This window comes from Phaethon lepturus, unplaced genomic scaffold (genome assembly GCF_000687285.1).
Source record: "Phaethon lepturus isolate BGI_N335 unplaced genomic scaffold, ASM68728v1 scaffold5764, whole genome shotgun sequence".
Taxonomy (NCBI): domain Eukaryota; kingdom Metazoa; phylum Chordata; class Aves; order Phaethontiformes; family Phaethontidae; genus Phaethon; species Phaethon lepturus.
This window is the reverse complement of record NW_010535339.1, coordinates 1-16,328: the sequence shown is the minus strand read 5'-3', so window position 1 is coordinate 16,328 and position 16,328 is coordinate 1. Positions and strand designations below refer to the sequence as shown.

Sequence of the window (16,328 nt, the reverse complement as noted above, 5' to 3'; positions counted from 1 at the left end):
TTTCCCTACTGGAAGGTTACCTGGGATTTGCAGCCCTTTCTACCAAGGTGTTGACATCTCAGTTAAAGTCTCTAACTCAAGCGTGCTGAAGAAAACAGCGCTGAAGGTTTAAGACCGCCCTGACCTAAGACTGACCATCCCTTGGCCAGTGATTTCTGGATGGAAAATAAGAAGTAAGTCTGTGTCTTGACCACCCCATTTCACCATCCTGAACACAGTGAGATATATCAGAGGAGTAAGATCTTCCATTACTGAAACTAGATTCACCAGACTTGTCCACCAGAGCCCCATGATAGAGTGGACAAACGCTTGGAAGCAAGAACTAGAAAATACCAAACTTTCCCCCAACTGGATTGCAACTTGGAGCTTCTTGTGGGCAATGGGAAGAGACAGGGCTCCTTACAGCCATGGGTTACAGGCAGCTGCACAGGAGCTTTCCTGAGTCCTTGGAATTAGGCGGATAACACTGAGAGAAGTAAAATTATACCCAGCTTATTATTCACCTCTTGTCTTATGGAGTGTTGAGTAGGTTTCATTCCATCACCCCTCAGCAGAGCATCTGAGGACACCCGCCCAACACGCCCAGCAACATTGCCTGCAGCCTCCCCCCGTTACCTGGGCAAACTTCCCGGTGCACATCACCCCATTCCAGCGTGGGACAGTGAGACACCCGGGATGACGCAACAAGTAGTTGTCCGCTCTGCCTATGAAAGTGTCTCGATACCCTGTCACGGAGCCGTCCAGATCGTGGAAGATAGACATTTTGTCACCATCATTATCATTGTTTCCAAACCACTGGCCTGATCTGCCAAAAAACACTTTTAGTCCAACCTATCAGGAGAAAATAAGAAGAAAAATTACTGGTTAGTTCTAAGTAAGGACTTGGGGATGCAGTGTTTTAACAGCCAAAACAGTGATACAGGGAGAACTAGAAAGCTCTATTGTTTCAGTAAGAGTTTTGGTTTACTTCTATTTAGAAAAATTTCTGACTGTATTGGTTTTCCCCCTCATTTCTTAATCCCAGGAGAAATGTTCACAAAAATTAGACTTTAGATTCTTTGAAATGCACCCACACAACCATGTATTCCTTGAAATCACACAGCAATAAATTGCACGGTAGCAAAAGGAAGAGGATGACTCAAAGGGTAGCGAAGTACTGGAAGATTATGAAATTTACTGAGGAACATCACAGCTGTGATCAAGGAAACAAAAATTACTAGATGTTTGGTGGATTTTCTCACATCTTTTCAATGGCTGTTCTAAGCAGTTCCGTGAGTGCCATTTTTTTCTAATTGTTCCCCTAAAACCTTATAAAACTCATGAAAGTGACAGCAATTCTCAGAATTGGCTCTTGTGCACATTCCAATATATCCCCTGAAGAATTTTTTTAGGAAAGAGATAGCTCTGTTTTCAAGATTTTTCAGTAGCTAAGTAAAAGAATCTGTCCTGATATGAAATTCCAGCAAAATAAGGAAACTGAAGATGTTCAGAAAAAAGGCATGGAATAGTTTCATCTGCAGATAAAATTATGACAGTGTGGGATGACTAAGTTCTGAAATAATCAAGAAAATAATTACTCTGGTCAAGCACTGCAAATGAATCCTGCAGCAATGGGTATAAAAAACCAGGCGGCATAAATAGCGACTGGATCACGCCGACCCAAAGGACTGTAATTTGTTCCATGTAGCCCAACTCATTTTAATTGGACTGTGCACATGAATAAGAATTAGGGTCAGCAGGATTAGGCTCCAAGTTTACTAAGGGCTTTAAAGGCTTTATTTTAACAATAATAAACAGAGCAGCTTAGGAGAATAGGAGGGTCATTGTGATTCTCACTTAGATGGAAAGTCCCACTGGATTAAAAAGAATGACCACTGCAGCAAGAACTACTTGCAGAATAAAAGTCTTTATTCCTTTAAAATTAAATTACAACCTAGAACCACTTTTCTGCCACCTTCTTGTCTGAGTATCATAAACAAACACCTGGAGCAGTTTCATTTAAAGGAGGCTCAACCACATGGAAATTTAATGTGTGTTTTTGAATGTTTTGAAACCTTTTCTTACTGCACTGCAAGAAATTTTTGCCCAAAGGGCTAGCTGGCAAAGTGGGAGGATCCCAAAGGTTGTGGGGATTTTTTCTTTCATTTTAATTTATAAAAAAGGAGATATTTTTAAAAATGTAAACACTGTGTTGCTGCTCAAAGCTCCACTATAAATACTTTGTGACAGTGCACTTCTGGAGTCGAATATGAAAACGAGCACTTCACCGAGGAGGAGAACAGTGTCAGCTGCACTTCAAAACAAACTAAGGCGCGGCCAGTACAGTTTACATTTGATTAACGTTCTCAGTGTTTCCATCCAGCAGCAGACAGTTTTGGTGCTAATGCTAACCCGATCTCTAACATTCTCCTCTATAAAGTCTGAAAGTCAGAAACGAAATGGAAAGGTTAACGAGCAGCGTCACTCCTTTTGTAAGTCTCAAGGTTACCTTACTTCTGCGCGCTGAGGGATACGGGTGCACTGAGGTTGCAGTTACAGCTATGGCAACACCCGTTTTTTTTCTAAGTGAACACAGAAAAGGCTCAGCACGTCAGGTATGTCCCTGTGGAGCTAGGAATGAGCCGGAAGAGGGTACAGAGACAGGTCATGTCTAGCTACCACACTACTGTTCAGACACCCACTTTTCATTAGGTGTGGACTACCTGGGAGTGATATGGTATAAAGGTTACTTGAATTACCTGTCTGAAGCCTGGCAGGGAGATCTGACGGATGATGGTTATGTGAGCATGTAATCTCTTAGGAATATGCTAACTCAACCTGTCCAAAGGCAGCACACCCAACACAGCTGCAGACAATTCCTGAAGACTGCAGTGGAAAACACTTTCTATATTAAAAATTAATAATGTACTGGAAAACATCAATAATAACTTGCAACTTTTTGTAAAATTCAAATATTGACACAAGGTGCCCAAAAAAGCCGTATCACTGTATCACTGTTTTCACTTTAAGGAAACCACTTTCAGCCAGTGTGACTCTTCCTCTGCTTTACCACCCAAGGACTCTGCCCTCAATAGCGTGGCTTTTACTTGGCTGGAGTGATGCAAGCCCTCACCCTGCAAGTTCCCTTTGGTCAGGATTCTCTTTGGGCTTTGGGGTTGGGGTTTTTTCTGCCCTCTTTTTCAGGGGTTAACAGACTTGCACTTTAACTCAGCTTCTGCTTTTCTTTTTTCCATCATGAACTGTTTGCAAACTTCTGCTTTGACGCAGAAACCCAGCGCTAAGACGACACAGGCTAAACATAGCAAAGGCAACATTAGGAAGTGCCCGTCTCTCAGCTAGGCAGGACTGCAATCCTCTGGGAGTCGCTAGACCACAGCCAGGAGCCAGTTCTGCCCCCTTTGAACTCTTCTGAGGACAACAACAAACCCACCCGACACAGACCACTGGATTTCTTTGGCACAAGTAATTTCAGAGATGCCATAATGCTAGGAGTAGAATAGGCTTGAATCCACCCTAAGCTCCTGGCTGCAGGGAAAAAATAACTGGAAGGACTATTAGCGATGGATGCGAATTGGGATATTTTGTGAGTCTTCTGCGCCTGCTGGAGGTGGCCTTGTTCATGGGAGGCCAAAAGGTCACATACAACTTCTCCTGCTCCTCAGCTCACTCTACAGGAGCTGTGCAGCAAAAGGACAGAAGTATGAATGGGTTGCTATTTTAAGACTAAAAAGAGATATGTCAGGTGTTCTTAAGAAATTATGCACAAGTGTCCTGTTTGGGCATGGCTCTGTTCTGAGCTGGGGCCATTTCCCTTGAGCTCTACAAGTCCTACTGACTGCCAGTAACTAGATCTACAGGACACCACGACTACCAGTTATGTCCTCAGCTGGTTTAAGACCAATTGCTGCTTCTAGCGCTTTGAAATAACTTTTAAAAAGCACCCTTTATAAAACAACCAACCAAGCCTAGCAATAATGTTGCTATTGATAAATGCACAGATATCTTAATATGTGGCATTTAGGTTTGTCAACAGAAAGGCAACTAGAATACTTTTTGTGGAGGGTAACCTTTAGGTCTTCCATTCTACTTGGCCATTATTTTTATGCTGGAATTAAACAAGACCTGACTGGCTGTATTATTTTGTTGCCTAACCAATCTCCTGATTACTCTGATTAATTATACAACTATTCGTTCAGCATGACTAATAGTTTTGTCATCACTATACAACTCGCAGTAATGTTTAATTTCTTCTTAAAAAACAGCTGTAAAATGATTGTCCTTTAGGGAATTAGTACTTAGCTACCCTTTAAAAAGTAATAAAATGAAGCCTGGAGATGGAAAATTAATTAAAACAGTCTACAGGCTCTAATCTTAACTAGTCAAAGACATACTGTCCCATATAGCAATTAGCAACAAAACAATAAACTAACCATGGTCCAAGTCTGAAATCAGATTTAGCACATCTGGGTTCAATCCAGATAAAACAGAATCAAAGTGAAAAATGCTGGAATGCAGGTTGTTAGAAACATAAACGGTTTTTAAGTTGGCAAAATACCAACTTCAGAAATAGATGTTTCTTTGAAATGTACATACAAGAAATAATTATCGTGTGAGTTTTTTGTAATGGGCTGACACAGTATTCTTTTAATTTGCTTTGCAGAAGTATTTAGTAAGTTTTCTGGCCATTTTTACCTTGAAAACCTCAGATCTTAAAGGTGTTGCAGTACTAAGCTGCCTCTCAGAAAAAAATGCTGGGATATTTAACAGGCTCATTGGCCTCAAACGGTGCAACTCTATTATAAAGAGCTGCATTTGCAGCCATTCAAGAAGTAATCATCCCCTTTGCTAATGTGCACAGACATCATCTGTCTGAAACCATTCAGTTGGACAGAGTCCTACACCTGTTACTGGAGGAAAATTTCCACTTTCTTTCAGTCCAACATTTTCATGTGGACTGAAACTTTTCATCATACATTTTTCTCTGTGCTCCACTCCCTAGTTCTAGGTTGATTTTTTCATTCATGTTCCCCATGATCATCTTATAACCATTTCCCCAAGGGAGGACATAAGGAAGGTATGGCAAATTAGCCCTTATTCTTGTTCCAAAGCTCCCTAAAGCATCTAAGGTAATTAAGATATCTTTATTGAAATGCACAGGAACTGTGTTTTCTTTAGAGGAGCAGTCAAGTGACTGCAATCAACATCATCCTTTCATGAAACACCCTCCTGTTGTTGGTCTAAAGTGTATTAGAGAGGGGACAGACAAACTAACTGCTTGCCAGAGGGAATGATATTGGTCAATCCCAGAGCAACGGAAATTTCCTCAAGGTAAAGCCAAACCTCAAGCCAAAGTTACTACAGTTCATGGACATCCCAACAAGCATGGACCTTATTTGAAAAAAGCTAAGGAGAAGTTATAATCCCTGGGAGCGAGCCAGGTGCAATCTAGCATTTCCCAAGCCAAGTGTACAGGGTCATGATCCCTGCAGGAATCCAGGACAAGGATGGGAATTACTCAGCATTCTACAACTGTCAAGGCAGAGATAAAGAGCCGTTCTGCTATCGCTGCTCAAGGGGAATTTCCCTGCTGACCCCAGGAACTAGGCCATGGCTTTGCTTCTAAGTGCATTTGCTTATTTCAGTATAAGAATTGTATTGCAGCTTACTGTCTCTTGACATCTCATTTGTGTTCCCTTCAACCTCTGAGGCCAGGTCCTCAGCATATAGAGGCTGGTAATGTTGCACCAGCTAAGAGTGATGTTCTGGGGCTTCTGGCTACATGGTGGAATCTTCCTCTAATGCAGATTTTTTAATGTATGTCTGCCCAGCATAAGATAGCTTCACATTTTACTGGCTTATAAATAACCTTCATTAAAAAAAAAAGTGTTGCCAAATGAGTCAATGGTATGCACCAACGTAACATGCATCACTGCCTGGAAATTCTTGCTCTAGGATAGGTCTCTCACTGCTTCTAAAGACTTCAAAAACTTGCACATCTATCAGCACGTATTCTTGCTTTTCTTACTTACACTTTTCTCCATCAGGATCTGTGACACATTATTCTGGGGGCTTATCTGCCAGGAGTTTTTCATGAAGAACCCAATGGCACTTGAGTATCTGTCAACAGTTGGGTTGAACTTTTTGAAAGTGCATTTTGCCATCCTGACAGGCCCATCATAAATCTGGAATCCACGAATAGGAAATGTCCTGTGAGATTTAAACACAAACACAATCCTGTATTCAAAACTTGGGTAAACTCTGAGTCTTCTCCTGAAAGCACAGAAAGATATTAACAAGTAGCTAAACGACCTTTTCTTTCCCCAAACTGGAATTTGGATGCTCATGACACAGAAAACGAAAGAAGAAACTCTGCTGAACATCCTCTACAGAATAAGGCTCAAGAGCCAAAAAAAAAAAAGACTCATAAGGTTTGTAAGCTGGGGTAAAGCAGTTCAAAATTGTCCCCAGCCACCTGGGGGTTCATCTCCATGAGGAAGACCCAAAGGGCTGTGTGGCAGCACTGCCATGAGGTTCCCTGTTCTAGGGTAGATGGGTTTCCCAGGAAAACATCAGCATGATTGAAAAAATTATTATCAGACTCCCTGGATGCAAGTGTCACCCTGGAAGCAAGTACCAAGTGGTGCAGGACAGTTTCTCTTCTCCCTACAAACCATTTCACACAAGATCCCTAGGACCTAGTCCACAGCATTTCATATAGAAAAGCAATTTCTGCAACATCAGTCCACAGACATGTTGTCAAGACATCAGAGTTGAAGGAGACGCAACTGGAGTCACAGGTAAGGACCTGCCCTTTCCATGGTTTGTTTTGAGAAGGTGCCAAATTTTCTTGGCCCCGGTTGTGTTTGATTAAAGGGTGGCCTGCATCAGCTTCGCAGACGGTAATGAAGCTGCCTAGTAGTAGCGTGGAAGGGTAGGTCGGTGCTTACTGAGTCCAGACAGAGTTGTTCAGACACGAAAGCCACAAGGTGGACATCACATGAGCACACAGGCTCTTTGCAGCCTGGAGGTCACTGAGACACAGATTTCCTCCCAGCCCTGATGTTTTTTCTTACTGGTTGCCTCCAGAGACCCAGAAACACTCTGCCAATTGGAAACATCAGGCACAAACAGTGCTTCTTAACCAAATAATTCTTATATTTCCAGAGCTGTTATCCCAGTAGCTGGGCCTGGTACAATCCTCACATCCCATCTTGCACTATGGCGTAATGAAAGGACAGATATCGGACGTTTTGGCATACTCCTTTCCAAGCACATGTTGCTTAACAGTATCACAGATGATTACACCTTGTTTGAACTGCAGAGGAACTTTTTTGCAATTGCAATTAAAATAACAGCACCGGTAATAACTGAGGAGAGCTCTGATTATTCTTGCTGTCCTACACAAACCTCATTCCTCTGTCACTTATGGCTGAGACATGGATAGTCAGGGCTGTGTGCATAGCGTGTCTGTTGAGTAATGCTTATTCCTTGATTTTATTTTCATCATAGAGCAATTAATGATGGGTGAGCATCATCAAAAACATACATTAGGGTAGAATTTAGGCTTGGGGAAGCACACCTTGCTATGGGGATGTGGGTAGGCACTGCAGTTGCTAGGCAGGAGGCTGTGCTGCTGTCAAAATAGAAAATAACATACAGCTATTGAAAGAGAAAGAAGATTAACGAAAAATGATTTCTCCTTTGTCAAACCGGCCATGTTTGCCCAGCTACACTGGCAGGAGGGGTGGTGGCCTGGTGTATGGGAGCTGCACCATCAGCTCAACGCTGTGCTACTGAAGCACTACACAAAAGCCAGTTGGTGTCTTTCAGATTCTCTAATCCATTCTCCAGTGACTAATAAATTAAGCAGAAAATGAAATCAAACACATTCAGTTGAGAATGCTCTCGAGCTGTTGGCCTTAAGAGCAAGTTTATTCAGATGCTTATTATTTCTGGCCTGTACAAAAATTTAAACACCCGGTATAAATTATTTATTGGTAGTCACATTCATTCCTGAGGCTTTTCTTCTAGCTTACACTAACACCAAGAAGAAATGGCAGAAGAATAACTCACTTGTTTCTGGGCAGTGTTCTGTATTCTCCATTTGCCCCTTTTCCCCAGTAGCTGTTTTGACCTCCCTGAGAGCCGAAGTTGCTGCTTTCTCCAACAAAAATGGAGCGTGTAACCTCCAGGCTGGAGCCTTCATCTGTTGGGAAAGTCCCATCACTACAAGTGAAGAAACACCAGGTAACTACATAGCACAGTGCAAACGATTAATTAACACTTTTAATTACACCACAGACACAGTAGAATTTTTCTTAATTTAGAAGAAAGTGCATACACTTGTATATCAACTTGCTTTAAAATCTCTTCAGAAACCAGCAAGTTAGTGCCGAGGTAGCTTAGTGCTTGGACATCGGTAACACAGGTAACTCAGTCTGGGTAAAACCAGCTCTACCCTATATATATGTATATAGAGAGAGGGAGTTCCTTTGTAAGTTTTTAGCTACATCCCTGAAATGAGAGCCAGGCATCACTGATTCTCATTGCCTGCAGTGGGCTTTGGATATGGCATATTTTTACGGATCTTTTGCAAGAGGCGTTGAGACGAGAGCAGCAGGAGCATGGTAGACAACAGCAGAGGAGGTAGAAGACCTGCTGTGCCACCATGTGGGACCATCCCAGCCACCCTGCCCCTGCAGCACACGAGCTATGGGTGATGCTGCTCCACTGGGCTAGAGCAGAAGAGTCTCCCTGAATGCAGAGCCAGATGTTTAGTCTGCTGGTTCAGGACCTACCATCCAAAAGGAAATATTCAGCAATTATGATGTATTCCCCAGACAGGCTGAGGCAAAAAGAACGAAAGGCTAAATTGCCCCTTGTATTAAGGGAAGACTTGATGTGGTCTGGGAGGGAAGCTTGAGGTTTTCTTGTGTGTTACAGGAATTACCAGGGGAGTGTCTCAGCTTCCATTCCTGAGCCTCTTACACTGGGGGAAAAAATTGGAAGAAGGTCGATTTTAAGAAATTACCTTGCCAGAGTGAGTCCAATTCCATTGTCTGAAAACCTGGGACAGAAGAAACACAACAGCGTAAATGAGGAGGAATGTCTGTAGCGAATTTGGCCTACAGGCGTATTTATGTCTGCCATGAGGAGAATGATATAACACGTAATTACAGTAACCTACCCCGAGTTGCGGAAAATAATGTCGCCGCCCCTGGCCCAGGCCCCGTGGTCATTATTTTTAAAAGCAATAAGACCATCAATCACGGCAGGAACTCGCGGCTTTTCAGGATCAGCATCTCGATGTGGGCGAAACCTGAAGCAGGGAGCTTAGTTAATGCAGCGCAGGAGGCATAGGAACCAACCCCAGACAGAGGAGGTCATGCCTGGCAGACCTCGTTTGGCTTCCAAATATCAGTAGGATGGGCCTAAAGAGGTGATATGCCCTGGGTCAGAGTCAGGCTATTAGCTTGATTTCCTCTCTGTGCTTTGGTACAAAGCAGAAAACAAGAAACATCCATAAGGGTGAAATTCTGGCCCCAGTAAAATCAACACGAGATGTCTTGCTAGACTTCAAGGGGCCCATGGTTACTGCTTAATTTGTTTCAGTGTGATTTAGATGCATAAAAAACATTTTCCAAAGTCACTTGAGTCCTTTTGTAATTGTCCTTACAAGGCCCATTGAGAATCCCTGGACTGATGCTAGAAAATCAATTAGGCACTTTCAAGAATCTCATTCACCAAAGATAACAGAGTAATTGGAGCTGCTTTCCTTGCGTATACAGATGAGACCTCCATGTGCTTCTCTCTCTGCTGAAAGAGCAGCTGTCATACGAAAAAAGGATTCACCCTGGGAATCGGACACTTCTCAATTACTTTCAGGCTATTTCTCGCCACGCTGACTGTTAATGGTAGACTTGTGCCCTGTCTGGAAAAAAATCACCATTGCTTTTTCTGAGTCTACCCTCAGCTCCTACTTCTTCCAGCTGATGTCCCGAGGGACGTGCCACCTCCGAGCCCAAGGAGGTGGCCTGGGGAGGGAAGTCTCACAAAGGGAGGCACAGTCACCCTTTCCTTTCCACCATAGGGGAGCATTGAGAGGGCATGACAGAGGAGGAAAAAAGCCAAGGTGCAGTGGCTGATTTCTGCCACATCCTCCTCACACAGGCCCATAGGGCTGCAGCAAGAGAGAAAATGGCCTTAATTTACCTGCTTCCACTCTGCGAAAGGAAGCTCAGGGATTTTAAAGTGGCTGACAAAAAGCTTTGAGGCTACTTTATTTTCCTCCTTAATCTTAGACCAGCCTCAGCAGTCTCTTATGTCATCTTTCACATGTAAGTTCTTTTAAGCAATTAATAAGAAACGTTGGCGTTTATAAACCCACTAATGGAATAATGGGATTTGGATCCCTGCTCATGTGCTTCACTGCTTAGCCCTCATAACCCCAAGTGCACACATATAATTTTTGGTCAGCAATAACACAAACAAGTCAGTGCATAGCTATGAAGTATTTGCCTCTGTACATCAGAGATAGCTTGTGTGTTTTTTTCAGATGCTGCAGCCATAATGAGGCATTAACTATCTGCTAAATACAATGCAGAAGCCAAGCAGCAGTACAACTATCCCAAATATTTAGCCATACAGCATGTGCTTACCTGGCATTATCGACACTGAGATATTCTCTGGGATCTTCAGCGCTGGCTCTCGTTGTCTTTACTCCCTTTCCAATAAACAAACCAGCCTGAAAATGCACACGACTCCAATTATTTTAACAGACCACCCCACAGAGACCAGAGAGCCCAGATTTTTATCAACGAACGTGAGCAGCCAGTGCGTGCAGGCACAGCGAGCGGCTGCAGCCCGGGCTTTCTCCTCCCTTTTGGTGTCACTTGGCACCGCTCAGCATGACATTAGCACAGGATGCAGCAGGCTGACGTGGGGACAGAGACTGCCCTGCCATATGTTATGCATCAGCATCTTGGGCTGTCTTCTGACCCAAAGCGAGGCACTGAACTCCCACTCTCTCTCTCCCTCGCAGAAGGCAATAAGGGACTCTGCCAAGCTCTTGATAACTTTTTGGAAAAAGAGTGTTGTCAAGAAGTAAGGCTTTAAATAAAGAGTGACGAGTCCCCCGACAGTCAAAAGAGAACATGAGCTGCTGCAGCCAACTTAAAGGCTTTGGGACAGAGCAGCGGCTGTCATGGACCAAGACGTAAAATATACAAGTCACAGAGAACAGCACTGATTTCAATCCAGAATCCTGAGAAATAGGTTAGAAATTATTTTTATAGCTTACAGGTTATGTTTTCATGTCAACAGTATATTTGGGGGAAAGTGTTTTTCTTGGAATTACCCCTGAATTTTTGGTCTCATTTTTCAAAGGCCCTGGCACAAACAACTTTTGCTCATCCCCTTATATCCTTGCATGACTATGGCCAACAGCAGTGCTCAGTGTCCTGCCTGTCATTCCTTAAATCTCACCTAGTAGTAGGTGTACCTATGGCTTGGGCACATCCCCTCTAACACAGGCACCCGACCGAAGCACCTGAAATGGGAGACCCATTCTGCTCAGCTCCCTCGTTAACCATTAGAAAGAGTATCACCCCCAAAAGTTGATTGTCTCTTGCTACAGTGTTAAAAGACCGTTATAAAAATGTAAGACGCCCACGATCATCTGATATTAGAGCACCACACACGGTCAGCCCTACGCCATACTATTTTATTGATAGTAACATATAAAAATCATCCACATGCCTTGAAATTGGAGTGGGCTCTGTTGTTGTAAAATACTCCCAAGGGGGTATGTTCTGCTTGTCCCTCTGGATATTGCCCCTCGGACTGTCCAGTGGGAACCCGGTGGAAGATGTACCATATGCCGACATCCTAAAAGACAAAGGGAGGTCTGAGAAATGGGACACTACAATTAATGATACAGGTTAACCTGGGGACTTTAGGGCTTCCCACTATGCTGGCCAGGTTTCTAACCTGAGCTTGCCAAGCATATGTGAGCCCCAGGGGACACACACCAGCCCATACTCTTACACCTCCCAGCTTATCCTTTGGCACGGACAGTGGGCCCCTGGGGCACACACACTCGGGTTTTCAAAGTGCATATACTGTGGGTGAAATTCAGGTGGTTTCTTAGAAAACACAGCCTTCTCTATACATGCACATTAAACACAAACATGATTTGGGTAAACATCAGAAATAATAAAAAGGAGAAAATATATATTTATATATACAAATATAAAATTTTATTGGACATTTGACTATTAACTACTGATAAAAATCAACATTTGCTGAGAGATATCACACAGCACTTCCAGCCATGGTTGTAAGAGATACCAGTGCGAGAATTGTAGGCAAATATTTGTTCTTAACAAAGATTGCAGAAATACATATTCAAATTTTACGATGGCTTACTAGAAATTCATTGCCCTCATGCTAATGGAATCAATAAGAGTAGAATATACGGGAACTGCAGGCAAAGTATAGCTCTTGCTGTTAAATTATTTTACCTGAGCACCAGCTGCTGCATTCTCTATTAAGTTGTTGTTCGGATTTGCAATCCAGAATGTGCTGACAGCCCTGAAAAATCAAAATCAAAATGATTCTAAGCAGTTACTGAACAGGAAGGGATACATTTTCATAGCACTGCACTGGACTTGAGCCACAACTCTCCTATTGACTTTAAAACTCCACACAACCTTTTAATGATACTCTTTAAGGAAAAGAAACCATCTTGTGATGTCAGACATGTTCATTTGTGGAGCCACATGCTGAACCTATTGTAAATTATATGAGACCGTTAACACAAAATCCATGCTCTGAGGAAACCAAATGTCTTGGGTTTTTTTTTTCTTAAGTTATGCATCTTTGGAAACTGTCTGAAGGGTGGACTTTTGGGTTGTTTTATGGAAGTTCGGGGGAATGGCAGGAGGTATGACATTCTCTATGTATTTATGAAGCTTCTACGTGGAAAACAAAACAAATATCCTCACAAGCCGCAAATGGCTCGTTAAGCAGGAGATTAAGGAGATATTATTTTGATGTTTGTTCAAATAAGGATATTTTGCTTCAGAGGGAAGATCAGTAGTGACACAAACAGAAGCTAGATATAGCTATGAAAACATTGTCATCTGTTGTCTTACTTCATTTGATAACATCTTTTGCAGTAATAGACCACATGTAAAAACACTGTAAATCTTTTCTCATGACCATACCAATTAATTTGATCATTCTACGCAGAAAGTCTCAATAACTTTTTATATACCTTAACTATTACATAATCAAGAATCTACACTCCTTTGGAGTAACAGAACCACTAAATAGGTGCAAAATAAATCTGTATTAACTGTACAATCAACCTTAGCATTTCATCAATAATTTATTTATGCCAATTAAAACAAGTTGGGTTTGGCCACTGCATCCTTTTCCAGAAAACATGAAAATACAGATTTCCTTGGCTAAATTATGTTCTTACTCACAAACACTAGCCAGGCCAATACCCGGGTCCACTGAGTGCCCATGTTACAGCTCATTGGTTTCCAAAACAGAAGCTAACTTTGGTCAGCTATAGCAGGATATTGTTTATTGTGAAATGATGCTCAAAATTAGTTTATGCTAATCTCTACATTCTCGTTAACTCTCCTGATGTACTCTAGATATTCATGCACTCATGTACGATGGCCCAATTTACTCTAGACGCTCCAGCCCTAATTCAGCCCTCCCTTTGTAGTAAAAAACCTCTGTTTGTAGTAAGTGTTATTTTTGTCAGCCTATATCAGGGCTGAACCAACTTGCATTTATCAGGTAGGTTTCATGGAGACTCCAACATCCTTCTTAAAAAGAATTGAAAAGGGTTCAGAAACGAGCAAAGTGCTCTAACATATTTATGACTCTCAGGAAACAGCAAGAGGAATAACAGGCAGCAAGTATTCCTTGCTTAGGGTTCACGTAGGTGTTAATAGATATCTTCACATGCAAAACATGGTCAAGTACTGAAATTATTTTAAAATGAGAAACGATAGAAAAAGCGACAATTTTTCATTTAATATCAAAGAGCATCTTTCAAATCTTTCACGATGGCATTCTTTGGGACTCAGCTATACAGCACAACATAACTGCAAAACCTCACCACAGCTCCTGGAGCACTTACATGCAGTCGGTGCTTGGCACAGGAACGTAATTCCCATAGACGTGGCTGCGGATGGCAAGGCACATAGCCTCATTGCGATCCGAAGGCAAGATCGTCCCCGACCTCGTGAGAAGGCCCAAGTTGTGATAAAAGGTGTTGCGTTGCTCTGTCCCGTCTTCGAGGAAGAAACAGTGCCCCAAAGTATCGTAGCCAATGGTGTCTTTTACCTGGAAAAAAGTATAGAGGCCATAGATTGCAATGTGAACAGCAGTAGGAACTATGACTGATGTGGTTTTCTTATCAATATATTCCCGAAACACTCATGGAGTGGTTTATCCATCCCTCTGCATGGCGAGCAGTGCCTCCACAGGCACCTGTCCTGGAGCTAACTCAAACTACATGTGGTTTGCGTGACTGTGGACTGATCTTCTTATACAGTAAAACTGCTATTAAAATTACGCCGAGGAAGATCACGTGCATAATTAAAGGAAAACTGCAAAATACTGGGTTTAAAACTGTCCCCAGCTCTGGCAGAGAATATTCAATTCAGTGTTGGGAGTAAATATCTGCATAAAGATAATGTCTTTTGCATGATAAACCAAGAAGTTAGCCTGGTTAATAAAGAAATTTTCATGCCTGCAACAATTCCCAAATAAAATAAGAAATTCTTTAAAATGGACCATATTAAATATGTTATATTAACTAGATTTCTGTTCTTTCTCCTCCACCCAGAACGTGCAGGGCCACATCATTTCTCTAATGATCAGCTTGGGCAGAGATGGTACTTTACTGTTTCAGCCTATTTAAGATTAACTGGCATGCACGGGGATATTGCATTAAACCCTAATTTGACCAAGAGGACTTAGCACAAGTCTCCTTTGATGTACAGTCTTACGAAGACAAATTCAGAAATCCTTCTTTTAAATGTAAATACTAAATCAGGCTGGTTAAAATGCCAGCTATTTGTTACTAAATCTTACTGAAACCTAACTTTGTACTCAAATGATCCCTGTCAGCATATTTATTCACTCTTCAGGCATCCAAAATTCCTGTTGACGTCAGAGTTATGTCCACGTAAGACTGCAAGATTAACTAATATTAACCTACTTGGTTGTTTCTGTATACACAGAGATACTTGAACCATATCCATTTCAGATTCATATCCCGTGGTTTCCCCTTAATGGGCTGCAACCGTAGTTAACATCTGGAGTCACAAACAGTATAGTGCCCATAGGTGTATCTCTACTGGATTTCATTGTTTTCCTGGCAGTCACCCCTCGAACTTGTCATCTGCTGCTCTTGTTTCTGCCTCGGTGCGGTGTTCAAGAGAGACTTAAAAATAAGGCACAACACTCCTAACTGACACAGTTTTGGAAATCCAGAGAGACCCTGCACGCCGGTGCAGTAGCTCGGCGCGAGCTGCCAGGAGGGTAACAGAGAACCTTCGTGCAGCGACCCTGAACGTGTCCCTGCCAGCTGAGTCTTGGAAACACCGGTAAGAAGTGCATCTAGATCAAAATGCACGTGTCCTCGCCAGTCTACTAAGAACACTAAGCCTGGCTACTTCTGCGCTTCCAAATGATGGGCAGAAGCTGTGCTAAGGAGGCCATGGAAGACTATTTTTAGAAAGAAACTGCAACAGCAAACTGCCCGCTGTTTTATACAGCATTTCAGTTGCAGAGTTTCATTCTTCTGAATTTAGCTGAAGTTTGGCTAACCTGTGCTTCAGACAGCTGCATTAAAAACCAGCCTTGTATCCGAAACCAGATTATAGGTGTAGTTAATATGATTTATCACAGCTTCAGAAACACATGGCAGCCCTGAAAACTTACATACACAGAACTATATTGATTACTCTCCCAACCAGAAATAACATAATTTAAAGATCATTTACATTTGCATCAAAAGATAAAGGCCCATGCCATTGGATCAAAACCCCAACAGCTGATCAGTTCTGGCACATCACAGGTAGAAACTCAACGCCTGGAAACAAGAGCCCACCCGCGGCACTGTGACAATAGCATATGACTGTACGTGGCAGCGGGAAACACCGTCCAGGACGCGGGCTACAGCCCCGCTGGTGTGCCCAACACCAGATGATTAAGATGCCTCTAAACACTGAATTATATATAGTTCAGCAACACAATATACGTGACCTTTATGCACTGCAGCGTCAGGCGTGAAAGCC

General features: G+C 42.4%; 1 protein-coding gene across 1 annotated transcript in view; it reads right to left on the bottom strand.

Annotated features, from left to right (window-relative positions):
- Nucleotides 1-14,367, bottom strand: part of LOC104619768 (transmembrane protein 2-like) — a gene marked incomplete at both ends in the record, with an annotated part of 33,111 nt that extends 18,744 nt beyond the window's left edge. The window contains 9 exons of the mRNA XM_010285767.1: nt 616-831; nt 6,030-6,207; nt 8,074-8,226; nt 9,032-9,067; nt 9,188-9,319; nt 10,659-10,744; nt 11,758-11,886; nt 12,522-12,591; nt 14,162-14,367. Coding sequence (XP_010284069.1) covers nt 616-831; nt 6,030-6,207; nt 8,074-8,226; nt 9,032-9,067; nt 9,188-9,319; nt 10,659-10,744; nt 11,758-11,886; nt 12,522-12,591; nt 14,162-14,367 — 1,206 coding nt within the window. The remainder of the gene's footprint in view (nt 1-615; nt 832-6,029; nt 6,208-8,073; nt 8,227-9,031; nt 9,068-9,187; nt 9,320-10,658; nt 10,745-11,757; nt 11,887-12,521; nt 12,592-14,161) is intronic.
- Nucleotides 14,368-16,328: the final 1,961 nt, after the last annotated feature.